At 51.0% G+C, this 27,414-nt stretch overlaps 10 protein-coding genes across 10 annotated transcripts; 7 read left to right on the plus strand and 3 right to left on the minus strand.

Annotated features, from left to right (window-relative positions):
- Window positions 1-3,494: 3,494 nt before the first annotated feature.
- Window positions 3,495-3,911, plus strand: CC1G_06283 (hypothetical protein; the record flags this gene model as incomplete). Its single annotated transcript, XM_001836146.2, has 3 exons — window positions 3,495-3,505; window positions 3,561-3,786; window positions 3,837-3,911. 3 exons carry the CDS (start codon window positions 3,495-3,497, stop codon window positions 3,909-3,911), a joined length of 312 nt encoding a protein of 103 aa, XP_001836198.2.
- Window positions 3,912-4,349: 438 nt separating this feature from the next.
- On the plus strand, window positions 4,350-5,324 carry CC1G_06284 (YhhN domain-containing protein; the record flags this gene model as incomplete). Its single annotated transcript, XM_001836147.1, has 1 exon — window positions 4,350-5,324. One exon carries the CDS (start codon window positions 4,350-4,352, stop codon window positions 5,322-5,324), a length of 975 nt encoding a protein of 324 aa, XP_001836199.1.
- Window positions 5,325-5,355: 31 nt separating this feature from the next.
- CC1G_06285 (dihydrodipicolinate synthetase) lies at window positions 5,356-6,462 on the minus strand (the record flags this gene model as incomplete). The annotated part of the gene is made up of 4 exons (XM_001836148.2): window positions 5,356-5,931; window positions 5,959-6,187; window positions 6,245-6,297; window positions 6,352-6,462. The coding sequence occupies 4 exons, from the start codon at window positions 6,460-6,462 to the stop codon at window positions 5,356-5,358; spliced, it is 969 nt and encodes a 322-aa protein (XP_001836200.2).
- Window positions 6,463-6,774: 312 nt separating this feature from the next.
- Window positions 6,775-9,858, plus strand: CC1G_06286 (dynamin GTPase; the record flags this gene model as incomplete). Its single annotated transcript, XM_001836149.1, has 5 exons — window positions 6,775-7,093; window positions 7,149-9,269; window positions 9,332-9,531; window positions 9,586-9,714; window positions 9,772-9,858. 5 exons carry the CDS (start codon window positions 6,775-6,777, stop codon window positions 9,856-9,858), a joined length of 2,856 nt encoding a protein of 951 aa, XP_001836201.1.
- A 760-nt stretch (window positions 9,859-10,618) lies between these two features.
- CC1G_06287 (hypothetical protein) lies at window positions 10,619-11,412 on the plus strand (the record flags this gene model as incomplete). The annotated part of the gene is made up of 5 exons (XM_001836150.2): window positions 10,619-10,648; window positions 10,715-10,792; window positions 10,863-11,030; window positions 11,102-11,188; window positions 11,254-11,412. 5 exons carry the CDS (start codon window positions 10,619-10,621, stop codon window positions 11,272-11,274), a joined length of 384 nt encoding a protein of 127 aa, XP_001836202.2. The 3' UTR covers window positions 11,275-11,412.
- Window positions 11,413-11,483: 71 nt separating this feature from the next.
- On the minus strand, window positions 11,484-13,660 carry CC1G_14390 (chaperone; the record flags this gene model as incomplete). Its single annotated transcript, XM_002911347.1, has 8 exons — window positions 11,484-11,574; window positions 11,630-11,696; window positions 11,755-12,278; window positions 12,333-12,425; window positions 12,491-12,565; window positions 12,760-12,843; window positions 12,907-13,117; window positions 13,156-13,660. The coding sequence occupies 8 exons, from the start codon at window positions 13,658-13,660 to the stop codon at window positions 11,484-11,486; spliced, it is 1,650 nt and encodes a 549-aa protein (XP_002911393.1).
- Window positions 13,661-14,477: 817 nt separating this feature from the next.
- On the plus strand, window positions 14,478-17,225 carry CC1G_06290 (hypothetical protein; the record flags this gene model as incomplete). Its single annotated transcript, XM_001836153.1, has 8 exons — window positions 14,478-15,098; window positions 15,153-15,320; window positions 15,384-15,988; window positions 16,045-16,328; window positions 16,384-16,476; window positions 16,536-16,684; window positions 16,741-16,912; window positions 16,978-17,225. The coding sequence occupies 8 exons, from the start codon at window positions 14,478-14,480 to the stop codon at window positions 17,223-17,225; spliced, it is 2,340 nt and encodes a 779-aa protein (XP_001836205.1).
- A 236-nt stretch (window positions 17,226-17,461) lies between these two features.
- CC1G_06291 (hypothetical protein) lies at window positions 17,462-20,336 on the plus strand (the record flags this gene model as incomplete). Its single annotated transcript, XM_001836154.2, has 9 exons — window positions 17,462-18,211; window positions 18,274-18,429; window positions 18,491-19,125; window positions 19,173-19,235; window positions 19,290-19,450; window positions 19,504-19,596; window positions 19,642-19,799; window positions 19,851-20,025; window positions 20,080-20,336. 9 exons carry the CDS (start codon window positions 17,462-17,464, stop codon window positions 20,334-20,336), a joined length of 2,448 nt encoding a protein of 815 aa, XP_001836206.2.
- Window positions 20,337-20,646: 310 nt separating this feature from the next.
- CC1G_06292 (carnitine acetyltransferase) lies at window positions 20,647-23,144 on the minus strand (the record flags this gene model as incomplete). Its single annotated transcript, XM_001836155.2, has 8 exons — window positions 20,647-20,816; window positions 20,874-21,144; window positions 21,199-21,389; window positions 21,446-22,010; window positions 22,060-22,379; window positions 22,434-22,465; window positions 22,524-22,773; window positions 22,826-23,144. 8 exons carry the CDS (start codon window positions 23,142-23,144, stop codon window positions 20,647-20,649), a joined length of 2,118 nt encoding a protein of 705 aa, XP_001836207.2.
- Window positions 23,145-23,508: 364 nt separating this feature from the next.
- CC1G_06293 (flap structure-specific endonuclease) lies at window positions 23,509-27,393 on the plus strand (the record flags this gene model as incomplete). Its single annotated transcript, XM_001836156.2, has 6 exons — window positions 23,509-23,739; window positions 23,792-24,603; window positions 24,659-26,018; window positions 26,077-26,499; window positions 26,555-26,608; window positions 26,671-27,393. 6 exons carry the CDS (start codon window positions 23,509-23,511, stop codon window positions 27,391-27,393), a joined length of 3,603 nt encoding a protein of 1,200 aa, XP_001836208.2.
- Window positions 27,394-27,414: the final 21 nt, after the last annotated feature.

Below are 27,414 nucleotides of genomic sequence, written 5' to 3' on the forward strand. Positions count from 1 at the left end.
GGGTCAATCGAGATTGGGACCGCTGCGGTTAACTGTGTGTTGATATTCAATCGGAATCTAGAGAGAGCTTCATGTATGTTTTTCATATTCATAGGCCCGTTACAATTGTAATGACCGCAGGCGCCATCAACTCAGTCCATCTTTACTGCGGCACTCCCGACGGGCAGAGGCCGTTGGGTGGCACCTGTACCACTGCCTAGCTAGCACGGCAACATCAAATACGACTTGCAACCACTGTTCGCAAGGATATGCCTTCCCCTTTCAATAGGCGTACAACTAGCCAAGGCGCAGAACTTTGGAGCATGTGTCAACTTTCTCTGGTCCTAGGTTTCAGTCATTTCTTTCGCCCGGTGCTTAACCCTGTTGACCGTTCCGCCGCTTCCGAAGGCGGTTATCGCGACGGGTCGTGATACGTTTCAATCATTGATACTACTCTACGCTGTCGGCGAACGCGGGCGCTCGATCCTATTCCGTGACCATGAATCCGGGCAACTCCATCCGCCACTCACACAGCCCGACCACGAGTGAGCCACAATTGTCCATCAACAGAGAATAGATGCCCGCTGTGCGCGTCGGTGGCCTCGGCCGTATGTCCACCAGACCAATGTTTCATTATTCAAGGCAGTCGATGGTTGGGAGCCCTGAACTTGAAGGCTGAGAGGCGGCCCTGTACGCTTAACAATTAATTGACCCGAATCGAGCGCATCCGGAGCATAATGTCGAATTGATTTATCGTGGCCTTGGGTGCAGTTTTGTCTCAGTCACCATCTCTTACTATGATCAGCGCTAATTAGATTCCAGATATACTGCACCTGCACAATGCCTTGAGTGCACTATCGGCACTCCCCAGGTCGCACAACGGTCTTTTCAAGCCTGCTGGATCTGTCGACGCGTGTCGTAGTTCATTTGAGGAAACGCCAATCTCAAGCCCTTCGTTCGCGCTTCTCATGACACGTGCCTTCTTTCTGTGCCTGCTATTGAATGCTTCGACATCAAGTATGAGAGCGCAATCTTTGGGCTATCTTCTCTAACACACCATCATGATCAAGCCGTCATCTTCGGTAATAACCATTCTCAGTTTATCTGGCACACAGTTACAACCTGGGCTATGTTCAGATCATGTCCCCTTTCCGACAACACCTAGACGCCACAAAGGAAGGGCAGTTTCAGATCCATGGTGACGCGATTGCATTCAACTACTCCGCAGTAGAGCCTAGCGCTACAGGATGTAGAGGTCTAGTGTCTTTGGGAATGTCGGGCCTACACCATCACCAGTGATCATCTCTGGCGGACTAAATCCATCACATCTTTCTTCAACTGAATACCCGTGTGTGTACTTTGGATCTGCATTTGTCTGTGGATGTTTCCAGCTCGGTGACTTGATGAGGGCACGTATACATATATACCTCCGTGAGTCCCGCATCTCCCTTTCTTTGCTTTTATTCTGTAATTTCCCTTAAACAGGCTTCCGGTCATAATACCTACGAGGAGCTTTGGTTCTCCTTCCCGCCTCTGTCTCCCTTCTATCCGCTGGCTGGTTATGCTGTTACTTAGTCGCGTGGTTTACAAGCAACTGGAAAGTGCATAGTATGGTCGATACGAAGCCAAGCGTCGCTCTCCGCTTTCAAGCACCAATGGACTCCGCCAATAGTCACTATTAGTGCGTTTTCAACATCGCTTATCCAAGGTACACGCCAACTAAACCCGCTACTATCTCCCAACAGCGCAGCGCTACAAAAGAATCTAGTTCTCGCAGCTACAGGTTTGGATGTTCCGGATAATCTGTTAGTAGCAGCATCTCAGTGTTGACCTAGCCATCCTATATTTCGACTACCTTTTGACCTTTACCCGCGAAGTCGACTGGGTATGGAAGGGTCCTCGGAACTTTACATGGACGAATGTCATGTTCTTTCTCAACCGCTACCTTTCTGCCTTTGGCCAAATTGCTGTTCTATTCAAGATTTTCTGGCCTCCCGAAGGATTCCAGAACAAAACCCAAGTGCGTATCAGATTATCCATCCGTAAGCGAGTGCTAATAATCTTTCGCCAATCCACCCCGTTTTCCTGGCCTTCCACTCGGCTCACAACCCACACTACCCTCGATCAAACTTTGGACTGATACGGACATCCCATTGTGTGTCTGTGACGGTCATACTCGCCTGTTCATCAACTCTGCTCCCAACCTTCGCCCACCACTACAATCTTTCGGCGACCTTTCTTCTTTCCGAATGTTCGGGTCTCGATTGGATATCATTGCTTCCCGCTTCTCTACACACCACAAAGATGTACGTTCCGCTATTCCTTATGTTTTCTTGATGTTGGGAAATGGAAGAAACGGTTCTTCGCTGTCGTTGCTGACTCTCCGTCGCCTTCCTTGTTTTGCCCGGCTCCTCGCCGACCATCGCAGATGTCTTCAACTGGCAACGTATCATCAATACCTCGGGGTATCCATTCAATTTGTTGTCGGAGGTCAGTGCGATCTTCACCCTCGCCATTCCCAAGATACCTTCTCCATGATTGCCAATCTCAACAATCCAATCCGTGTCTCTGCCCTTCACCTCCCTTCATCCACACCACATCTCACTCTGGATGTATGGGTCCGTAACTAACGGTTCCACATCCAGTATACCTCATCATGCGAACGTATGCATTGTACAATGGCAGCAAGAGAGTATTGGCGTTCTTGTTGGTCGTGGCAGCACTGGTACTCGGAAACGGAATCGTAAGTCATAACAAGCTGTTCCGAAATGCATTGAAGAATGACTGCTGTCGGTGTGTGTAGTGGAGTGTGACAAGAGGCGAGGCTGTCGAGCCCACAGAACAAACCAGATACACTGGATGCATCATACCTTACGATCACCACAGGTGAGTGGGATTACCATTCTAATCTCCCAATTCATAGCCAGGACAAGGCTGACTGGTGTGTTTCTTAAGCGCCCGTCGTATGTATTCCGAGTCTTAAGACCGTCACCACATTTGTCTGAGGCATGCGCGGGCATTTCCACTAGGATTAGCGATTGCATGGGCTGGCTTGATCTTCTTCGACGTTGTGGTCTTCCTCCTAACCCTTTACAAGTCGATTCAAGGAATACGGCACGGAGGCTCGACTATTCTGAAAATTCTCCTACGAGACGGTGCAGTTGTTTCTTCTTCTCGGAAACGGTGTAAGACTGACGTTAGATCTCCCCCTCCAGGCGCACTGTACTTTGCGTGAGTCCATCGCACCAACCATCGGACTCGGAGAGGTCTGGGTGGCACACGGGCTTACCACCTCTTACTTCATCACAGCGTTATGTTACTCATGACCATTGCGACTGTTATCGACTTTCTAGTAAGCAAGCTCAGCTCTCTCATTTGGCACCCTCCGAGGACTTATTGTGTCGTAAATGCACGTGCAGCTCTTCAATGTCCGTCTTTTTTTTTCTTCCATTCTGACACCATCACGAACATCGACTTTCTTGACCCAGCCATATGCCAAGTCAAGCCTGTCCACGATGGCCAATGTGTAGGTTGCACCATCTCCTGCGTCTCCGCTCACTCACCGACAACGCCCTGTACAGACTCTCTTCGACCCTTATGTCAAGACTGGTTCTCAACCTGCGCGATCCGACACTCTGCTCGCGTTTCGTCTACGACAGTGCAGAATGCTACACAACCGACCCCGTCATCACCTCGTTGCAAGTAGGCGCCCATCAGAGTCGGTACACATACGAAACAATGGGCGGGGTTTCGTCAATACTCCCCTCCACAAATGGGCACGAAGCCATGCAAAGGCCCATGATCATGGTAAGTGTACCACTGACCTGTGCAAGAATCAAATTAATGAACCCAATTAGTCCCCGCGGGGCTTCAACAATGAACATGATTCCAAGGACTCTACTAAGGGCGATCGGATAGACGGCACCCCATGAGACCGAATACGATTAAACCACAAATCCATGTGCATACCTACAAGTAGTCGCTGAGTGCTCTAAGCAGCATAACATTAGCCGTGAGATCGCCCATCATAACCTGTGTTAAGCGCCCGATAAGCGCTGTTCCCCTTCCTGCGCCGCGCAAATCAGTTTGGCATCTCGTTGCGGCAAGCGCTCAAGCGCTTAGGGAGGAGAGTCGGTAGACTTGCTCAGTTGATTTGCTACATACTACTCGTCACCGTCAGGATTCGCTCCCGGGACCTGTTTCCTCGTCCCCCACGATTTGACGTATGCACGTGTGTCCCAAGCATATGATTATAATTAGGGGAACGCCATCAAAGCACAGGGGATTATCGGCGTCTTTGTATCTCAAACACCCCAACCACAAGTACTACATACTCGACTACATCGACCAGCGCACGAAGTCCACTGACCATGGACTTCCTCAACAGCCTCCCAAGGCCCACACTACCCGAATATGCATTCGTCACACGACTCAACATCGCGCTCTTTTTGCTCGTCGCGTCCGAATCCAACTCGTTCTACCTCGGTAGCGCCATCTTCAAAACTCTCGCCTCGTTGTCGTTCTTTTTCGGAGGACTTGGAAAAGCATTTGCTATCAAGAGCAAGGATGTGAACAACATCTATCCTCTGCTATGGGACTTCTTGGAGGGGAAGTTGTTGAAGAAAGGGGACAACTATGCGTTTTTCATGGTGTTGGGTCTGGGATTCAGCGTCCTCGGAGACGTGCTGCTGGTACCTTCGAGGGAGAAGTACTTCGCCGTTTTTCAACCAGCTCAAACTTCACAGAAGGTGGAGGAGAAAGGGCGAGAATTGAAAGGGGGGAAGAAGAAGAAAGGAGCCAGGAAGTCCGCACCCGCACCAGCACCCTCGACGGCGACGACAAAGCCAACAGTCCAAACTGAAGGCGACACGCTCTCATTCAAAGCTGGAACATTCTTCTTCGCCCTCGCACATATCGCCTACACCGTCGCCTTCCTTTCCTCCCCGACCACGAGTAAATTCAACTGGGTCACTTTCGTTGCCTCGGCAAGTATCGGCCTCTTCATCAGTCGCTTGCTTGGAATCTTCAAATCCGGCAACATTTCTCAATCTTCGCAGCTGAAACTCAACATCCCAGACGACATGGCGCCCCTCGTCAAGGCCTACGTTTGCATCATTACCACCATGGTCGGGGTAGCGAGTGCAACAGACGCCGGGTACCAGAAGACGGTGGGGGCCTGGATGTTCATGATCAGCGACATGTTCGTCGCGGTCGATGTCTTTGGGAAGAAGGTACCTGCTGCCGCGAACGCACGAAGAGAAAAAGGACGTCCGGGGTGGAAGTTCAGATCGTTTGGGTGGTGGTTTTACTTTTGGGCACAAGTCATCTTGGCCGGGACTATCTAGGGAAACGACGTATTCCATTCTTCTCGCCAATCTAGAATTGTGAGAGGTCACAGCGGTTCTCGTCTTCGATCAGGTCCACAAGGGTCTGGTAGTATTTGTGCTGGACCAACTTGTCGTCGTCGACGGCCTTGAGTGGGCCGCGGACGTACCCTCGTCCGTACCCAAAGTGTTTGGCTACAACAGCCTTGATACCCCCAATTCCTCCAACCTTGGACGCTGCCCACTCCCCATGTCCAAGTCTTGCCTGTAGCTCCATAGCCTCCTGTGCCCTGCCTGCCTTCCACAACCTATACAACTTAGCATGTAACTTGGGAACAATATTCACAAGCGCTGAAGTCACACCAGCTGCTCCTGCGTTCAGCCCGTGGATGAAGACATCGCTTCTGCCCGGGTAGGTGGCAAAAGTGCAAGGCGGCAAGGTGGAAGTAACGCGCTGGATCTTGCCTATATTTCCGCAAGAGAGTTTCGTCCCGACGATGTTGGGGTGTTTGGCGAGCTCGAGGATCGCGTCCGAGTCGAGGTCGATACCGGCCGTGACACCGGGGAAATTGTATACCATTGTTGGAATGGGTGATGCATCTGCAACCTTGACGTTCGTTAGGAAGGTCTGAATGTGAGATTCCGTAACACACACCTCTCGATGAAATCGCAAGATGTTATCCAGTGTCATCAGCTTTGGCCAAACGCCCGGTGTAAGAACCAGTGCATAGGTTGCCCCCGCTTCGTGTGCATCGACATTGAGTTTCTTCGTTTCACGAGTAGAAGGCGCTCCCGTTCCAGCGATTACTACCACATCTTTGAACCCATTCTCATCCAGGGTGATTCTAGTAACCGAGATTGCTTGCTTCTTTTCTTCTTGAGAACTAGATATCATTCATAGATCAGATATGTGAATTGGATGTTGTAGTTGAGAATCGAACAGGTGCTGAGCTTCGCCATTGGAACCTTGAACTAAAATACCTGCAACGCCTCCCTGAGCAACAGATCAGTGATTGAAGGAGAAGAGAACTGAATGCGCTGTACTTACTTGTGCAAGACGGAGGACGTGAGCTTTGATAGCTGCAATGTCGAGTTCTTCGTGTTCATCGAAGAAAAGAACTGCGGGAACGTAGACACCTGGGGGAGGAGGAGAAATCATCGTCGGTGCAGCAGTCCAACTCGTGCAAGTGACCAAACAATCACTCCCGCTCATGGTACCACAGTCTAAATTCCCAATTCGCACATCCATTTACCTAGTAGGTACACCACGGCAAATCCCAGAGTTGACGGACCAGAAGCCGTTTAAAATTGAGAGTTCATGGAGGTCGTGGTCGTAAAGAGGCAGAAGGCATCATGCGCAGCTGGTTGTGGGACAAATTTCGGTTTTGCCGGTGGACCGCGTCAACGAGTCTCCTTCCGCCTCGACCACCATCACAACACGACGGGCTCGACGACAGCGACCCACTGCACTATGCTGTCTCTAGCCAAACGAAAAGCAGCCAGCGGGTTCACAGTCAACAAGGCTGTCACATATGGCCTGACCGCTGCAGCGCGGCAGAGCCGACTCGAATCCAGCCGGCCTGTTCATCGGCAGTTCACGACTCTCCTGGCGGGCTCTCTGAGGAGAACGTACTCGACACCCGCACGGTCAGCATTCAGCAGACACGTACAGGCTCGTGCGATCTCGTACTGGTCTATCCCGAGGTTCGTGGCGAGGGCCTTCAGGGTACCGGTAGCTGGAGCAACTGTTGGCGCTGGTGGGTTTGGGTATGCTAACTACAAGTTTGAAGGTGCGTTTACATCAATATTCACCCAGACTACAAGTGTGCTCATAGGTGTCTGCAGAGGTTCGAAAACAGACAGACGCATGGATTAACAACGCGAGGGATACAGCTCACGGCATATTCTCAACCGCTTCAGACGGTGTCTCTGCCATTACGTCCAAGGTTGCAGAACTCAAACTACCAGACCTGCCCTCCGTCGAAGCACCTCAATTCCTCAAAGACCTATTTGCGTCGATGCAAGGCGGCGAAGAAGGAGGGAAAGAAGGGAATGGGGAAGGTGGTTCCTCAGGAAACAACAACCGTTCTCCCAAGGAGGACGCTGCAGCTGTCGCAGCACTTCTAGCAGCAACCATGGCTTCCCCACACGATAGCCGCTCTTCCGACATTGGGCCCGATTCTAATGGTCTCATGCACCTCACCAAGAAACTCATTGAAATCCGGAGCATGCTGCTGAGCATCGACCAATCCGACGCCCTCAAACTCCCCAGCATAGTAGTCATTGGAAGTCAATCTTCTGGGAAGTCTTCCGTGCTGGAAAGCATAGTCGGCCACGAGTTCCTTCCCAAAGGCACCAACATGGTCACTCGCCGACCGATCGAGCTCACCCTTATCCACACGCCCGCTAAACCAGGCCAAAAGGGTTCAGTCGAATATGGCGAGTTCCCTGGCTTGGGAACGGGTCGAATAACCAACTTCGCCGATATCCAGCGGACGCTAACGGATCTGAACTTGAGCGTCCCAGCCGACCAAGCTGTCTCCAACGAACCCATCGAACTCCGAATTTACTCTCCAAACGTCCCCGACTTGACACTGATCGACTTGCCCGGATACGTCCAAATCAGCTCCCTCGACCAACCCGAAACCCTCAAGGAACAGATTTCGGCCCTTTGCGACAAGTACATCCGCGAACCTAACATCATCCTCGCCGTATGCGCTGCAGACGTCGATTTGGCCAACTCTCCTGCCTTGAGGGCAAGTAGGAAGGTTGATCCATTGGGCCTGCGGACGATTGGTGTGATCACCAAGATGGATTTGGTGCCTCCCGAAGAGGGTGCTGCTATTCTTTCAAATAACCGATACCCTCTTCATCTGGGTTATGTGGGTGTGGTGTCCAAGGGGCCTGGCAAGGAGTCGAGTCGGGACCGTGATTCCAGGGATGTCGTAGCTCGAAGAGCAGAGGCCGATTTCTTTGGACGACATCTCGATGTATTCAAACCTTCCTCGACGATGATGATTGGTACAGACACCCTCCGACGCCGGCTTATGGAGGTGCTCGAATCCTCCATGGCTTCTTCCCTTCATGGAATCACCAACGCTGTCCAACTGGAGCTCGAGGAAGCCACATACCAGTTCAAAGTCCAGTACAACGACCGCCGCATCTCACCCGAGTCCTACGTTGCCGAAGCCATGGACACCCTCAAGCTGCGCTTCCAAAAAGCGACAGAGCAATTCAAACGACCCATTATCCGCGCCAAACTGAAGACCATGCTTGACGAGAAAGTCATGGACGTCCTCGAGCAGCTTTACTGGCTCGACAAGCGATCTCCCGAACTCTCCCAACTCGCCAACGATCCCAAACTGAAGCCTGAAGATGTAGAAGCTTACTGGAAACACAAACTCGAGGCCGCTTCGTCATTATTGACGAAGTCGGGTGTAGGACGGGACAGCACCATCCTCGTAGCGGACGGTCTGCGTTCGTTAATTGATTCCATTGCCGGTGGCGAACCTTTCAACTTCCACCCCCGCGCAGCCGAGCGGCTCATCCAATTCTCGCACCTCATCCTCCGCGACCGCATCAACATCACCTCTGACCAAGTTGAGAACTGCATCAAACCCTTCAAGTATGACGTCGACGTTGAACCTCGGGAATGGGAAGCGGGCCGTGAGCGCGCGATCGACTTGTATGAAAAGGAGCTGGCGATGTGCGAGAAGCGGCTGAGCGAGATTAAGCAGAAGGTCGGTGGGGGTAGGAGGCTGGGAGGATTAATTTCGTATGTGAGGAGTTTGGAGGAGAGGCAGAGGGAAAGAGAGAAGGAGAGGGCTGCGAAGCGACTGGAGAGCGGGTTGACCGCTGGAACTGAGGATACGCAGCAACAGCCATCGACGAGTGTGATACCAAAGCCGTTGGAGTTGGACGACTCGCCAGAGTCCTACAAGTATCCACCAGCACAGGTCATGGACGGTGAGTCAAAGTGGGTCGCTTTCGTGGAGGTTAAACTAATTGGAATTTCCTTCACCGCGCAGCGCGATATGCGATGATGTACAGCGAACGACTCAACATTCTCAAACTTCGCCTTGCCGCCCTTCGTTCCAGACGGTGTAAGGCTGGACCCCAGAGTGAGGTGTTCTGCCCTGAAGCCTTCTTGAATGTCGTTGCCGACAAGCTCGCCTACACTTCTTCATTATTCATCAATATCGAACTGCTCGAACACTTCTTCTATCAAGTATGTGTTGATTACACGAGGGGTTAACTGGCTCTGACGCTTCTACTTGTTCAGTTCCCTCGGGAGATCGACGCTCGACTGCTATACGATCTCGACCGCAAGGAGATCGTTGACTTTGCTCGGGAGAACCCCATCGTTCGAAGACATCTCGATTTGCAAGAACGAAAAGATAAACTAGAAGAGGTGCGGTCTCATCACGTCATCTTTTGTTGTCAATCCAGCGACTGACACCTTGGACAGGTCATGAAGCAACTCAATAGCCTTTCAACGCTTCGCGCAGACCCTCAGCCGAAACCACGAAGACAACGAGGTCTCTTTGGAATCTAATTTCTGGGTCCTCGCTACCTTCTCCATTCACTTTAGCGATAATACCTCTTCTATTCTACTTTAGCGGCTCCATGTTACTTTATTCGTTATTTCCTTTTCTCGTGTAGATATGGCCACACTTTTTGGTTTTACCAACTCACCGCTCATTTTTCTTCCGTCAACCTGTCTCTATTGGATCTTGGCTAGCTCATGGCCGGTGCTTGCTGTAACGATGTCGACTTAATGATCATTCTATGCAAATTCTATGTATGTTGAATTCTGGTTGGAAACTACGGGCGCCAGTGCAAGGGATTTCAATTTTCAGGTGAATCCTCGGGGTCGCGAATAGTTTCCGCAGATCCGTCCCCAGCACTTTATCTGATAAGCCACGTTTCAACTGGAATTAGCCCGATCTATCGACGTCACTGCCCCAAGATTCAATCCGACTCTGACCATACAACTTGAACGTATCGACCTCCATGTACGAATGTATGCAAGAAAGTCCAAAATCAAATTCGTAAAATCAGCAGGGATTTGTAGGAGGGTGTACTTACCCATGATTTCTCCCAGGGCGCCCTGTTCTGAAGGTTAAGTAACCCAATCAGACGAACAAGATGAGGTCACATGCGAGGGAAATCATATGCTAAATTCGTTGTCACTTGCGCTCAAGACATAAACACCTCACTCTCGTCCCGTTCTTTCTCTTCTTTACCCCACATCACCACTCCCATCTTCTTCTCTTCGTCGTCGCCGTCGTCGCCCTCTCCTTCAACAATACATCATGTCTGACGTTAAGGTTCCCGGATTCCAGGTAAGCACACACGACACTGTATTGTGTACGAGGAAGATATTGACTAGCGGCTCGCTCTTTCACTAGGCTTCCGAGCTCATTGCTGGCCTCCAAACTGCCTTTGGCAAGTACAGCGACACCGAGAAGCAGGCCGAGATCAAGAAGGTATATGTCTCACTCCTCGACTGTCCGTCTCCCGCGACAGAGCGCTAACGTTCTACTTTTCGCATTACAGAACAACGGCATCTTCGAGCTCCAGGTCACCAATGACAAGAAGGAGACTGCCACCTGGACGATTGACTTGAAGAAGACCGGAACGGTGTACAAGGGCAAGGCTCAGCCCAAGGCTGATGTCACCATCATCCTCTCCGACGCCACTCTTATGGAGTTGGCTTCTGGCAAGGCACGTCTATCTCTCTTTTTCTAGGGTATATCGAACGGGTCGACTGACTGGAGATGTTTGCTTGTGAATAGCTTAACGGCCAGAAGGCTTACATGACCGGCAAGCTCAAGACCCGCGGCAACATGATGCTCGCCACCAAGCTTGACGGTGTCCTAAAGGTTTGTTCCTCTCCGCCCAATATTCTCGCATTCGAAAAGATATTAATGCCGCTTGTAACTTACAGGGCGCCAAGGCCAAGTTGTAAAAACGTCGTCGACACCACCCTGCTAGCATAACGCACCCCATTTGTACCAATACACATCTCATACCTTAAAGTTTTATCTTTATTTTTCCCCTAGTTTTCTCTCCATACCAGCCCATTCCCAATGACATGGATTTGAAAAGAGATTTATATTTGGTATAGGCCTGCTGACGGGACCTACAGACTGCTAGAAAAAACACGCTCGTCTACGCCTACGCCGAGGTGGGCTTCTGGAACGCGACTGTGACTACACTGCTTCCGCTGTGACCTCCAAAAGTGAATGTTGGGTGTCGCACGTTGGAGCTGCGAAGGCAGGGTATCAGAAGGAAGACTCCAAGGGCCAACAACGAAAACGTACTGATAAACCAGTCCGGTTTCCTGAGTGCAGAAGCTCGCTTTTAGTTCGTCTTCTATAAAGTTGCATGCTAAAGACGCAGTGAAAGTATAACGGTAGGCTCCGCCATCGAAAGGGAGAGGACCCACATGTGATCAAGAAAATCCCTCCGGGTTTCAACAGCCTCACCACCCGCCCAGGGTATCTCACAGCTGGCGACCGTCCCTGTTCATCCTTCTCCCCAAGTGCAATCGCATCGTATGTCCCCTTGTCCAGCAACAAGTCCCACACTCCCGTTTTCCTCTCCCGTTTGGCGCCTTCACTGTGAATTGGAAGTGCAAGGGGCGTGTCTTCCAGAAAGTCGCACTGATCGAACAGGATTTGGTCTGCCCCTGCCTTCCCGCTTTCTTTTTCAACCTCTTCTCCTGCTTCGTCCTCGTCCTCCTCATCTCGACCCTCTTTGGTCTTCTGCACCGCAATTCCCCTCGCCAACTTCACGGCTCCCATACTATAGTCGATGCCAGCCAACAGCGTTGGACCATACCCCGCTTCATGCAACCCAAACAGAAGTGTTCCATTCCCGCTCCCCACTTCAAGGATGGTCGGGTTATCAGTTGGAGGGATGTTGTCTACTGCCCAGTCAACCATTTTTTCGACAGAATCCTCGCCGAACCTAGTTTCGGGATGGCAGCCGGACGTTAATATTCAACCACGATGAATGAGGAACAGCAAAGGCTCGTCAACGTATACTCGCCATATTTCACCCTCATCTCCAATCTCTTCAAAGTTGGTCAACTCGCGCTCGTACACTTGGTCCCAGCTGAACTGGAGAGTTATCAAGTCCGATCCAGGAGACAGCACGTCGCGAAAGAGGCTCAAACATACTGTTCTTTGGTTCCAAGTTTAGAAGGAGGGAGTTCGGCGGTGGACATGGTCGTGGGCGTTCGTCGAGAAGGAATACTGGAAAGACACAGAACTTATCTACGAGGCTTAGTCAGCAGGCAGACGCTACTGGTAGCGCTCCAAGCTGGCCTCGAGAGGAACAATCTCGAAGGGAAGGTACAAGGAAGAAGGGTCGTCTTCTGTCTGTCATGGCACTCCGTTTCTAACCAAACGGCTTCGGCAATTTGCCTGCGCTGAGTATTGAAGCTTACAGCTGGTGTCCAGTAGCTTGTGCGAGAGCATTCTGAGTGGTGATATTATAGCAGGCGGATATTAATGCCAATAGGGTAAATATGCTACAAGAATCTTCGCCCTTCAGTCAGTCTGCCTGCTCAACGAATCCTTCAAAAAGTACACACCTAAATGATACAACGCTATCCAACCAACCTCCCCACGAGAGCGAACGAAAGCGAAAGGGCAGACACGAATCATCGCATATTCTTTTCCAGGAGATCTTTGGCTTCGTTAATCTTCGATGCGAGGTAAGGCGAGCCTCCTCGATCGGGGTGGTTTGCCAACATGATTCGTCGGTGTGCGTCTTTGAGGTTTTTGCGGAGCGCTGGACCGTCCCTACACCACGAATTCAACAAATAAGTAATTAATTCAACATTGTACAATGCGAGAAGCAGAAGATACGCACTTGAGACCCAGAATCTCGATGGCTTCCTTCCTGTCCATCTTGGCTTTAAACCCTCCCTTGACCCACTTGTCGGCGTTCTTGCCAACGAATAATCCTTGCCGGATGAACGAACGTCCGAGGATGGCGGCGCTCACTGCGGTGACGCCGACGATGACTGCTGTAGCCATGACTTTGTAGTCTTTTGGTTTGTAGGGATTGGGTGAAGAAGAGGAGTGCGGGGCGGAGAGCCTGGAGAGGGTTGGATTGAAAACGTAGCGTTGGCCGGGAGCGGAAACAATTTGGCCGTGGGAATGTTCTGGAATAGGGGGCGTGGCTGTGGTGCGAAGGGTGTTGTCTCTTGCACATCGTACACTGTACAGAATAATGAAGGCGTTTTCGGTGTGGCACCTTACGCGAATGCCTCTCACATAAGGATATGAGAATTGGTAGGCGTCTCGGATCTCGAATATTGTCTGATGCAGATTCTCAGTCATACTTATTCTAGATTCAGTTCACCTTCGGACTACAGAGAACGAGTGAGGATGGAAGACCCGGACTCGTGTGCGGCTATCATCTAATAAAATGCGTCGAAGGGGTGCGATTGTCCTTTTGGTGACTTATTTTAGGTAAAAGGCGGATGAATTGAAGAACGGAGAAAGCTGTTGGCTGTATCGCAACTCGACATCTTGTTCAAGCTTATGGACACACAACACCGGAAATTTACAGGCTATGCACATCCACGGACTATCCTTAACCATTGAAACACGTCAAGAATGAGTAGGCTAGGCGTGGCGCCCAATTACTGCTTCTCACATCGCCCATTGACGCCAACCCACATACTCGCATTTCCACATTTCGGACACTTGTCGTTATCTTCTGACGGGCTCGTCGCCACCATTTCACACAGCTCAAAAAAGGCAAAACAGAGCTCCATGCACACAACAAGCCTCATGCCTGCCTCGGGGTGTGGGCGGCAGCCTAGAAGCTGCTGTGCGATAAGCGCCCATCAGGTTAGCATCTTCCATTGTTCTCCCGCCCGGCAGCCCCTTAACTCCTTCCGCAGTGCTCGTGAATCACGTATAGTTCACACCCAATGTGACAATGTTGTGGGCTCCAAAGAAGTCCCAATGTATTTCAGTTAGTAGCAATCACGGTTCTCCGAGCCAAAACAATGAGGCTGGTGGCAACTCCTACATGGGGAGATCTTGCTCGGTATTGCGCCGAGCCACTATCACCGATTCGCTACAGCCACGTACAGCTACTTAATGGTACGACTGTTCCCTTCACTGCCATTCCCCTATCTCCTCCCCCATGACGAGCCACTTCAGCTTCGACCAGGACTTCTATCGTCTTTTCGAATGGACGGTAGATGTCGACGTGTGTCATGAAAATGACGCGTCTGTGGGGGCATCGCTCGATACCTTTATCGACTCCATCGAGAATAATGCAGTTGGGCTATTTGGAGTTTATGGTGTCAAGGGTGCTTTGACGAAGCTTGCGTTGGCAACATATTCTCGGGTGTTGATCATCTCCGTTAAACCTGGGACGAAAGTCAAGTCTGCCCTCGTCACGAGACGACGCCTTGAAACCGACATTCTTGCCGCATCGACAATCACCAAAGAAGGATTCCTCCTGGATTCGTTATCTTACTCGCTCTTCCACGACCTTGGTGTCCGTATCAAGCACGCATTCAACCTCACTAAGTCTTTTGGATCACCCAGCCTCCAGAATTTTATCGATGTACTGGGCGACAGGGACATCGACAATAAGGAGGCCGCCCGATCTTTGTTCAAGACTCTCGAGAAGCGCGAAGTGACCAACGCAGAAACGGCGAGGCATGCGTGGTTGACAGTTGCCAGCGGTTTGCTGCCCGACATTCAGAAGAAGAGGCCGAAAAGGATCGCAATTGATACTGTGGTAATGGATGTTCATGTGAGTGCTGCAACTCACTCGCCGATGTCTTGAATCCCTCACCTTTTCGACCAGCATCTCAAGGTTGTGTCTAAACTCCATCGTCACCAAGCCCTCCTTCGCAACCTCGTCCCCGATGTCGTTCAGAACGAAGTCTCTGGAGACGCCAAGTTCAAGGGCGGAAATATCAGCGTTGTTTCGGCCCGCTTCAAGACGAGAATTCAATACACCGGGGGCCAACAGGTTCGTCTTTCCCTGCCCGAATCCTAGGTTATATCCACTGACCAGTGACAACTATGTATTCAGACCTTGCAGCTCTGCATGAAGCAAGGCGACCGCGTCGTCAACATAGCAGCCAAAACTAAGAAAGTCGATGGTCGCTCCGTTTCAATCACCAGCTCTTCAAAGACCAAGCTTCCAGCTGCCGGCGCCCTTGTTTCGGTGAAAACCATCGGCCGCGAACCTCCAAGTAATAGTGAAGCTATACGCACTAATTTATTCGGCCAGATCCTGCAAGGCCGGTCATCCATCCTCACCAATCCCTTCGTGCGCACCATCTGGCTACCGCACGAAAAACCCAACTGGGTTCCGGTAAAAGCCATGTCATCAATGTGCTCTGGCCTGGTGCCATCATCGACGTACAACCTGAATGTGTCGCAGGTGACGGCTGTGAATGCCATCCTCTCACCGGCACAGCACGATCGTGTGGTTCTAGTGCACGGCCCCCCTGGAACGGGGAAGACGACCGTGATTGGAGCTGCCACGTACAATCTGACTTCCAGAGACCCTCAGGCATGCATATGGCTCGTCGCACATTCAAACGTGGCGGTCAAGAACATCGCGGAGAAGTTGGTCCAAATCGGGTTTGAAGACTTCCGGTTGGTGGTCTCGAAGGACTTCCATTACGATTGGTACGTTCCTCTGAGCTTGCTTCGCTTTTTTCCTTCGTCGTTCATCTTCGTCTCAGGCATGAGCACCTGTACCAGAAAGTGGAACATAGGATGATCCGTACCGATTCACTCCCCAAAACCGCAATTGAAGCCTCGCGAATGGTCCTCGGTTCTCGGGTGATTCTTTGCACCCTCACTACCCTCTTGAACGACAAACTCAGCAATATCGCACGTGTAGTCCCCGTCGAAGCCCTTGTCGTCGATGAAGCCTCCCAGATTGAGGTAGGGGACTATATTCCCATCATCAACCGATATCAGAGCACGTTGAGGAAGCTGGTTTTTATCGGGGATCACAAGCAGCGTGAGTTGGTGTAACGCTTGAATCAGGGGCGAAGAACTGACAAGGTACGCTGTAGTTGCGCCTTATGGGTCCGAAGATGTCAAGGAGCTCGAAAGTATCTTTGAGAAGGACCATTTGTGCAAACGTGCCATTATGTTGGATACCCAATGTGAGGACCATCTCGAGTCACTCACTTTCACAGGCGCAGGACTAATCACGTTCTTGCAGATCGAATGCCGATTCCGATAGGCGCCTTTATCTCGCAGCATGTTTACGGAGGAAAGTTGAAAAGCCAGCACCCGTTGAGCAGCTTTAAAACCTGCCGGTTCGTCGATGTCAAAGGTTCGAGTGAGATGAAGCGGGGCCACAGTTGGGTGGTATGTTCGTTTCGATCCCTTCTCGCAGCCATGGTTACTTAAATCCTGTCACATAGAACATTAAGGAAGTGCAAGCCGTCATTGCCCTCGCCCGAACACTCGATGCGTCGAAAATGAGTTTTAAGATCATCACCCCCTACGACCCTCAACGCTCTATGATTGAGAATCAACTCAAGCAGGAGAAGCTCCCGCACGAGGACAAATGTTTCAACGTCGACTCGTTCCAGGGTAAGCGCCCCTTCTCTTTCTCCGGTCGTTTGGTCCGGCTAACCTCCACCCGTTATTCGAACCAGGAAACGAAGCAGACTACATCATCATTTCACTCGTACGCTCCGACAAGCTTGGATTTCTCCAAGAAAGCAGGAGAGTCAACGTCATGCTTACGCGGTGCAAGAGGGGAATGGTCATTTGCACGAGCCGACATTTCGTTCAGAGCATAGCGAAGGGGTCCCTTGTTGGGAAGCTTGCCGCGACTGTTGGGGAGAAAGCCTGGATGGAATCCAAGCGAGTTCTCTATTCCAACGCAAACCCTTTCAACTAGTCTATTGTGTTATCTACTTCGACGCCCAATGTTAATTAGCATTATAAACAAGAATTGTTCGCGTCTGGCAATGGTGAATTCTCGGCGCGTCGGAGCTGGAATAGGCAAATCCATCAGGAACCGTTCCTTTTGGTCGTTCTCTTCACTCCCACAACAATCGATTAACCTACTGCCTTGAGGCCTGCTGCCACATCGCCAGGCCGCGAGGCAAGTGGCTATTCGGTTGTTGTTTCACGATGACGGAGGAAGACAACGACTCTTACGCCCAATCTACTACCTCTTGCTCGAAATCGAGGGACTCAATGCCCAATCGATCCTCCTTCACCCTCACTCAGCCCTTCATCTCAGGCCCGACTGAGAAGGTCAATCGAGGGATACCAGTTACAGTGATCAAAGAAACAGCACTCAAGCCAGAAGATCTCGTTATTTTCAACCATACCCTGCCTATCGGTGTCAGCATCGGGTTCTCAAACTCTCAAAGGAACAGAGGCAAAGTCCTAGCCGCCGCTTTCGTCGACGAGCGGAATGGGCTCCTCATCGAATTCGACGGCAAGAAAGGCGATGACTGGAGAGATAATCCAGCCGTTTCCTGTGCCACCACACGCCAATTGCTCGAGGACACCGTCCTGTGTCGCCCCGCCGGTCCGCTTGTCGGCTTCGACATGGGCCCCCTCGTGCTCTCACTCTACGCCGATTTCGGTTTTCTTGCATCCAATGCCATCGACATACAATCAGTATTCTCCCCTGATGATCGTCAGGAGCTCGCATCCATCAAGAGCGCCCTCGGTGAAGACACTCCTGGAATAAAGGAGAGTAGGATCGAGGGCATCTTCAAGACGCAATTTTATGAACACGAGGATCGCAGGACAAAGATCGAGCTGGCATCGAGGGCTTGGATCGGCCAGCACATCGTTGCTGAATGCATGGATCCCGAGCTCATCGATACAGTCCCAGCGATCGACCTCCATAAACTGGATCCAGCAAAGGTATGTGGGCTTTCATATCTCGTGCAGCTGCACCGCCGTGCTGATAGCTGATTTCATCGTAGCGAGCCATTATTATGAAACTCGCCATCGATGCCCTTCGCCTAGAGCAACTCAAACCACTAGTTACCAACCACCAATTCACCGACGTTTCTCGAAAAGAAGATGACAAAGTCGTTGCCAATTCCGCCGTATACAAGCATAAATTTCGCGGGGAAAAGGTACGCTCTTCCACCAATGACTGATTCTGTTATTCATTGGCTGATCGTTGTGGACCCCTAGTCTGTAATGGTTGCTGCACAGAGCCAGCGCGGCACATACTATGCCCAGGGCACCATTGTCGCCGGCGATGGCAGGGCCGGCGTCGTCACCACTGCACATAACACCGTCATCGACACCACCTCTATCACTGCCATTATCTCTGAGGGTCGCGAAGGCATGACTCTTGCTGATCAGAAGCGAGCCGCCGACATCCTGCGGATTCTCCAGGGCCGTATCGACCCCTCCGCCACCAGTCCCTTCTTCGCCAACATCTGGACGGTTCCGGAGGGTGGAAAATTGGCCTGGCCTGCCGAGTGGGCCAAGGAGAAGCCAACTGCCAGTTGCAATGGGAGTCTACGAAATTCATCGCCGTCGGTCAATTACAAACTCCCGCCACTCAATGCGTCTCAGCAAACTGCTATAAACCACATGCTCAGTGCTCAAGGCCGCCTCGTCATCGTTCAAGGACCTCCTGGGACAGGGAAAACCTCCGTCATTGGCACCTATGTCACGATGGCTGTCGCGAGACCCGACTTCAAGGGTCTGTGGCTCGTCGCGCAATCGAACGTCGCCGTCAAAAATATTGCTGAGAAGCTGATGTCCATCGGTTTTGATGGATGGAAATTGTTAGTGGCAGCGGGGTTTCATGATGGATGGTATGCCATTTGACTTAATTTTATTTATATACTCTGACATTGGTTAGGCATGAGCATCTCTACCATGATCCTCGATTTCGTGGTCACCTCATCAACTCGAAAAGGTTCTTGTATGTCAAAGCACGAGATCTCACTGACTGTCGAGTCATTTTATGCACCCTAAGCATGCTCAGTAACAACAAAATCCCTCTCTTCACCAAGCATATTCCGCTTCACACCCTCATTATTGATGAAGCCAGTCAGATTGAAATTGGAAACTATGTTTCTGTCTTCATGAACTTTGCTTCCCTCCGAAAAGTATGTTTTATCGGTGATCCTGAGCAATGTGAGTTTCATATTTCGGTTGCTTTTCTGTTGTCCTGACCTTTATATTGCTAGTACCACCACATGGAGAGGAAGATTTGCAGGATTTACGGAGCATCTTTGAGGTCAATCATTTAAAGAGCCGGATCATCTTTTTGAATACTCAATGTGAGTTTTTTTCCAGTTTGTTGAACCTTTACTGACATGTCTCAGATCGTATGCCACCTCAGATTGGGGAGATAGTCTCCTCATGCATCTACAACAAGCAGCTCAAATCATGGGAGAATCATCCAATCAAGGATGCATCTACTGCTTGTTACTTTGTTGATGTCACTGATGGAAGAGAAGAAAAGAATGATTCATCTTGGAAGGTGAATATTGCTAGTCCTACATCAATTTCTACCTTGCTTACAGGGCTGAAGAATACAGCTGAACAAGACATTGTTATCAAGCTTGCACAGAATCTCCAGGAAGCAGGGATGAAGTACCGGATTATCACCCCTTATGAGGGACAGACTAGTATGATTGAAAGGAGGATGAGGGAGATAGATGGCCTGTCCTGGGAAGACAAGTGCTTTAATGTTGATGCTTTTCAAGGTCTGTTTCCTTCTATATTTTACAAACATTTTTCTGATTTTACATATTCTATAGGGAATGAAGAAGACTTTATCATCATCTCTACTGTCCGCACACGGTCTCTCGGATTTTTAACCAATACCCGGCGCACTAATGTCATGCTCACTCGCTGCAAGAGAGGCATGTACATCATTACTAACAGGAAGTTCCTGGAAGGGCCTGGTGGGGACTGTCTTGTTGGAGAAATGCTTGATGCTTTGGAGGAGAAGTTTGGAGAGCAAATCTGGATGACTGTTGATGAAATCCAGGCAGGACAAGTTAGCCATTTGTGATCATGGTTTATGACCCTTTTTGCTTTTCCTGTTATTTCTGAAGTTATTGTACCTGTACTGTTGCTTTGCTAACTTTTCCGGACATGGGATTCCTTGTCCTTTCAGGAAAGGGTTTGGTTAGTCCTGATTTTATTGTTAGGATTTGATCACTCCTTTCCTGGAAGAGTAGGTGAATTTATGTCCAAACTGTTACTTTGAATTTATGTACTTGTATCCTTGGAGTGTGATGACCTAGTCCTGACTTTCACTTCTATGTATGTTTAAATAAACCCCAATATTAAAAGCACTTTAACTTGTGAATTATATGAGTTTACAAATGACTAGGAATAATCTCAGGCTCAGCAGTCGGTTGAAGCAGGAGTAACTCCTTCATCTGAAGCAATGATTCAGCAACAACACTCTTGAAGAGTTGAGTTGACGTGTGGGGGCTGTCAAACTTGGACTCAATGCCAAACTTGATGAGGCTGGGGGCAGCAAGATCTACGAAAGAAATGAAGCATCAGTATCCCACGTTTCGGGCAAAACCAGACCACGTACAGTTTATCCCATATCCATCCTCATAGGCAGCACCAAATCCGGTACCCTTGAATAAATGGCCCGCGCTGAGGCCGCTGGTGCTTAGTTTCCATGTCTGGCTGCGCGAGAATAGTTCGTCGTCGAAGAGTGCAGCCGATTCGCCGTTGGGGGGGCGAAGGAGGAGTTGGAGGCCCATGAGGTGTCGGTCGATTCCACGGCCTGTCGCTGCTTCACGTGTGAGGCGAGTATGCGTTTGGACGGCGCGTTGGAGGGCTCGAATGCGATCCTGGGACTACATGTGTCGGGTTGAGCGGAGTGCGTGAGTTGAAAGGATTGGTGAACGTACCGAAGCCTTTGGATCGTGCATGCTCAACACCCACTCTCGCGCGTCTCTCGTCAACGATCGCAAAGTCTCTGTTCGTCCGTTCTTGAACATCCGAGTCAATACGGTTTCATATGTTGCCGTGAATTCACCACGTGTCTTGTACCAGGCCAGCTGGAGTGCCATCTGGATGTACGCGTCAGGGGAGAGCTTAGCTAAGGGATTGCATGTTCAGCCATTGTCAAAAGAGACGGGGAGAGGAGGGGACTACCCATGGTCTTTATCCAATCTGTTCCGTAATCCGTGAACCATAAAACACTGTCATCGGAGTTGTTCATAATCTGGTTGGCACGTTGGCGAGCAGCATCCGACTCCTTCCATATCCTGTCATCTGCAACCCAATCCAAACGCTCCCACATTGGTTCATTCGAAGGTGCCGCTGACGATGGCTTCACGCCTTCGGCGAACTGTTCCACTTCAACTCCCTGAACAATACCGTACTCTGCGACGATACTTGGAACCAGGGCGTCGCAAGGGGAATGTTCACCCGTAGCTCCAGCGCGGGTTGAAGGGTCGACGATGAGCGTGAAGGCTTTGTCGAAGAATCGGTTTCCGACGTTGAGGGGTGTACCGCGGATGGTGTGCAAATGGGAGTCAAGGTAGGATTGTTCGAGGGTGCGGTGGTGGACTTTGAAAGGTGGAAGGTTAGCAGTGGTGGATGGAGGCGGGATGGCGTAGGTGGTATGGTCCAGGCTTAGGCCCATAACGGTGTGGAGCATGGCTTGGTGGGTTTTGCGGTTTGAGGGGTGGAGGTTCAGGAGGTGACGAAGATTCTGCTAACGCGTGAATCGGAATACAGAAGCAACAAGCAGGAATGCGACGTACAGCAGCCCATTTGTCACGGTCATCGGCGCTTAAGACGCCAATAGGGACCGCCTTCTCGCCTTTTGCCAGACGTTCTTCAACGTCGAGTACGACTGACCGAAGTTTTGCCTCAATTTCCCTCGGGGTCATCAGGACTGGATATTCATCCCCGACTGGAGGGTGGTAAACGGGTACCGCGTAGCACCAGTCGTGTACCATGACCAACAGCGAGCGGGCTTCACGGGTGGGCGTTTCTGGTGGATTGGAGAGCATGTCGCAATAAAATTCAGGTATTCGTGCAATGTTGAATAGCTTGGAGGTGCTGTTCCGGAACCAGATGCCTTGCAGTCCAGGATAAGAGATAGGTTGCGGAGAGGATGGAGCCGAGGACTAACCTGTCCGAGTAGTATCCGGCTGGATTTCTTGTCTGTGCACACATATAAATGAACTACCTTGATCAGATAGAGAAGCAAAAGAGGACGAACCGGTCAAGCTTGTCCTTGAAGTCTAAAATCCTCCACGTTAGCCATGCTGCTCGTCGAAGCTGCCAGAACGTGGTCCCAGCTCTATTGTTGCTTGTCTCTCCTTTAATTGCACTTTGAGGGATCATATCGTCTTCGAAGAAGGCCAACCACCAATTCGAGTTGACGAGGAGAGGAGCTCTCCATTCCAAGTAGGCCTTGTTAATCCAGAAGTTGTCGTCTAGCCAATTATTGGGCGAAGCCTTGTCGAGAGCTATGAACGTGTCATTAGTGGGTCGGGCGCGACGGAGACCAGTAAAGCCCACCTATGAGTCGGTCCTGAAGAACCTTGCCAATACCCTGCTCGAATTCGTCTGCCCATTTCTTCCGAAGAGTGTAGCCGGACTGGTATGACATACCACCGCGCTTTTCATCCTCAAGTAAGAACGGCTCCAACGAAGCAAGGTATTTATCCAACGTCTTTCGCAGCTCTGGAACGGGAAGGCGCGGTAAAACGGGTGGTTTTGGCTTCGACGGTGCCATCGAACTCGGTGACGATGAAGCGGGGGCGGTGGCTGTTGTCGACGTGGACCGCACTTGCATTGTGAATGGCAAGATGGCCGACTTGATTTTGCGTTTGAGCATCTCTAGTCAATGCTCTCTAGGGCAGCCAGAAATCTAGAGAATGTACAGGCCGTCCATTGTTCGTCGACGTTGGAGGTTGTAGGAGGTAGGCGTCCAAAATTATCGGCACTCGCATTCCGGAAGCAAACCGAGTTCCTTAGTCAAACACCGAGTAAATCTAATCTTATCTGCGGACCCTTTACACGAGCATCTTGACCACTGACTACCATGTCGCGGAGCCGCGTCCCTTGACTGGCGCTATCCTAGTCGCGAATTCCGACAACGTTTTCTCCGAAGGATGGGTGTAAAGTCGCTATGGACACTCTTGACCCCGGTGGGAAGGCCTGTGATGTGCGTATCGCCAATGTAGCGTCCGAATACCCCCATGCTGACCTTTGGAACCAGGCTGGAGACCGTGGAGGGCAAGGTCATGGCGATAGATTCTAGCATTTGGATATACCAGTTTCAAGCAACCATGAGAGATAAAGAAGGCCGTGGACTCGTAAATGCGCACGTCCTTGGCTTTCTACGACGAATCGCGAAACTCCTCTTCTACGGCATCAAACCGGTCTTTGTGTTCGACGGAGGGGCACCAACGCTTAAACGGGCGACCCTGGTAAGATTTTGGCACCTAGAACGATGTACTGGCTCTCTTACCTCTGCCGTAGAACGAGAGAAGGAGAAAGAAGAGCGGGGCTGCCGTGAGCCATATTAAATTGGCAGAGAAGCTCCTCGCCGCACAAATGCGACGGGAAGCGCTGAACCACGCAAAGGGAAAAGGGAAAGCCTCTGCCGACGTGCCTCCCGAGGAAATGGTATACCTGGAAGACCTTGAACCAGGTGCTCCCAGGACTCCGCCTCGCCCAAAGCCCGTCAGCACGCCCTCGTCGAGCACCAAGAAGAAGAGCAGGTTCCATGACCACGACCCGTACAAACTCCCAGAAGTCGACCTTGAGGCTGTGGTCCATAAATTGACCCAGACCTCTGCCCCAGATCCTCGACTCGCTACAGAGGAGGAACTTCGGACCTTCATCGAAGAGATGCGCCCGGAAGATTTCGATCTTAATTCACCTGCGTTCCGAGAACTGCCCACAGAAATCCAATACGAAATCGTTGGAGACCTCCGTCTCAAATCGAGGCAAACATCATTTGCGCGTTTGCAAAAGATGCTGTCCGCCTCGCGCACTCCTCTGGACTTTTCCAAACAGCAAATTGAGAACCTACGACAGAGGAACGCGCTGACGCAGCAATTGCTAATTACGACGGACAGCATTGGAAGCGCCCATATCTCTATCCCAGTTCGCATTGCCAGCGAAAGGAACAAGGAGTACGTCTTGATTAAGAACGACGATGGTTCGGGGGGATGGATCCTAGGCGTCAGAGATCCGACTGGAAACAGCAGAGATAAACCTATAGAAATTGACCAGGACGAAGTGAAAGAAGAAGAATCCGGCGATGATGATATGGAGGAAGTTGAAATGTAAGGGTTCACTCCGTACTTCAATAATGACGGGTGGTATTCACATTGTTCGCAGACCTTCCATACCAACGGTCGATCCTGATCTACGCGAGTGGCAGAGAGAGAACACCTTGGATGCACTCTCGAAGCGTCGCACCGACAAAGGCCTCGAACCTCTTCGTACCACCAAGCCCGCAACCATCCGCAAACCCAAGGTCAACTCCACTCCCCTATTCGAAATGCACGAGAGCGATTTTTCGGACGGTGAGCTCCCTCAGGCCCTGGTCCAAGAAGGGGACGAAGAGGATTTAGTTGCCTTCGCTATCCAAGAGTCCTTTGACAATGCTAAGAACAATAGCAACAGACCGGCCACCCCAAGTCAACCTATCGCAAGCTCAAGCTCGGTTAAGCTGGACTCCTGCCCTCATTCGTCATCCAATCCTAAGACACCAAGTCGCTCAGCAAGTAGACAGGATCAATCTCGACAAGACGATGATGAATACTTCGCTACAGCCAGTCGATTGCAAACCGCGCTCCGGTTTGCACATTCGCATTCGGCGACATCACCATCGCTGTTTGGCAGGCAGGGTTTACTTTCCGAGAAGCGTTCCCCTTCTAAATTGATTGTACGCGTTGAAAGTGAGTCGGACGACGACGACATGGAGCCTGTGCCTATACCCTCGGGCGAGGAGGTGGTCGAGCCCAGTGCTGCAAAGTCCACGACCCTAGCTGCAATAGAGGGAGAAGATGTTGCTGCCTCCGGTAGCGTGCTCCATCGCCACGAAATCCCTGGGCCAAAAGTCGCACCCGACAGGCGTCCTCGTCCAAGCATCCCTCCGTCTGAAAAGGGCCCTTCCATGTTTAGACCGACAGGTTTATTGCAAGCCGAGCAATTCGTTCAGAGGAATACGTCACCTTCACCCTCTTCGTCCGTCCCGGTACTTCCAGCCCAGTCCATTGTTCTCGATGACTCGGACGAGGAGATGGAAGAAGTGATTACTTTGGAAAAGCTGGCCTCACCTTCTGAGGGCCAGCAGGTCTCGTTCAGTGACAACTCGTTCACACATGACAATTTATCCGCGCCAACGACGAAAGATCCCTCTCCCCAGCCCCTTTTTGTCCCTTCCACTCGATCACCATCGCCTTCTCGTCCCGTTTCTCCCCAACCCTATCCTATGGTTGTCACAAATGAAGAAGACCATGACGACCATCCACCTGAAGATGAACATCCTCCGGAACACGAACAGGAATTCGACGCGGCCGACCTCCACGCTGAAGAGGGTGAATTCGCCAAGTTTGTTTCTCAGGTCAAGGGTCGAGATCTGGACAGTGTTCGCAGGGAAATAGACGAGGAGATTGCTACCCTTAATCAACAGAAGAGAAATGCGATGAGAGATGCAGAGGACGTGAATCAGCAGATGATAAGTCAGATCATGGTGTGTGACCTACCTCCTCTCTTTCTCAACGACCGAGTGGACTTATTTTTCTTCAAAGACAATGCTGCGGCTGTTTGGAATTCCATACATAACCGCTCCAATGGAAGCCGAAGCCCAATGTGCCGAGCTCACATCCCTCGGATTAGTTGATGGTGTTATAACCGACGATTCAGATGTCTTCCTCTTTGGTGCTTCCCGCGTCTTCAAGAACATGTTCAACCAATCGAAGACCGTCGAATGTTTCCTGCTTTCTGACCTCGAGCGTGAACTTGGGCTGGATAGGGACACACTCATCCAACTCGCTTATTTGCTAGGTAGCGATTATACAGAGGGCCTGGCAGGCGTGGGACCGGTGGTGGCTATGGAACTGGTCAGGGAGTTTCCCGGTAAGGATGGGTTGTGGAAGTTCAAAGAGTGGTGGACGAAGGTGCAAACGGGAAAGGATGGCGATGAGAGTAACACAAAGTTCAGGAAGATGTTTGTGCGTACCGCTGTTCTAATCTTTGGTGATTCTAGAGTTCTGACGACTGGAACAGAAGAAGAGATTCAAAGACCTCTATATCGCACAAGATTGGCCTAACACCGCTGTGGTAAGCTGCTTCCTCCTCCGCGTTCTCATCCGTCTTCTAACGGCGTATTTCTCAATGCCTAGCGCGACGCATACTACCACCCGACCGTCGACTCCTCTGACGAACCCTTCAAGTGGGGACTTCCCGACCTAGACGGCCTCCGCGCGTTCTTCAATTCAGAACTAGGCTGGCCTCAGTCGAAAGTAGACGAACTCCTCCTGCCCATCATTCAAAAGATGAACAAACGCTCCCAGACCAACGCACTCAACAAGCAAGGAAACTTGACCGATTTCTTTGGTGTAGGAGGTGGGAGTGGGACGATCGCACCGAGGCAGAGGCAGGCCTACGCGAGCAAGAGGTTACAGCAGGTTGTGAGTGAGTTTAGGAAGAAGAGGGGGCTGCAGCGGGAGAAGAGCAGAGGTGTGAGCGTTGGAATGGACAGCGGAGCCGAGGAAGGTGAAGGAGAGAGTGAGGGTAGTGGGCCTTCGAAACCGGTCAGGAAGAGGAAGAGGACCACGACACCTGGAAATTCAGCTGCTGGCAGCAAGAAAAGAAAGCAGGCTTCCAAAGCTCCGAAAGGCCCTCGTGGGACCAAAGGGAAGGGGAAAGGAAAGGCGACGGCTGTTGCGACCAGTGACGAAGAGGAGGGCGGAAGCGAAACAGGAGCATCGGAGGATGCTTTTGAAGAGCCTAATGTCAATATAGAAGTCCCCCTCAAGGTGGAGTTGCGTGCCCGTCCCAAACCTCGACCGCGAGCGCGACGACCTCCAGAGACCGATGAGCCAGAAGCATCCATGGACGTTTGACCTGAGTAGCGATGATATTAG

This window comes from Coprinopsis cinerea (assembly GCF_000182895.1).
Source record: "Coprinopsis cinerea okayama7#130 chromosome 4 map unlocalized cont3.4, whole genome shotgun sequence".
NCBI classification, from domain to species: Eukaryota; Fungi; Basidiomycota; class Agaricomycetes; order Agaricales; family Psathyrellaceae; genus Coprinopsis; species Coprinopsis cinerea.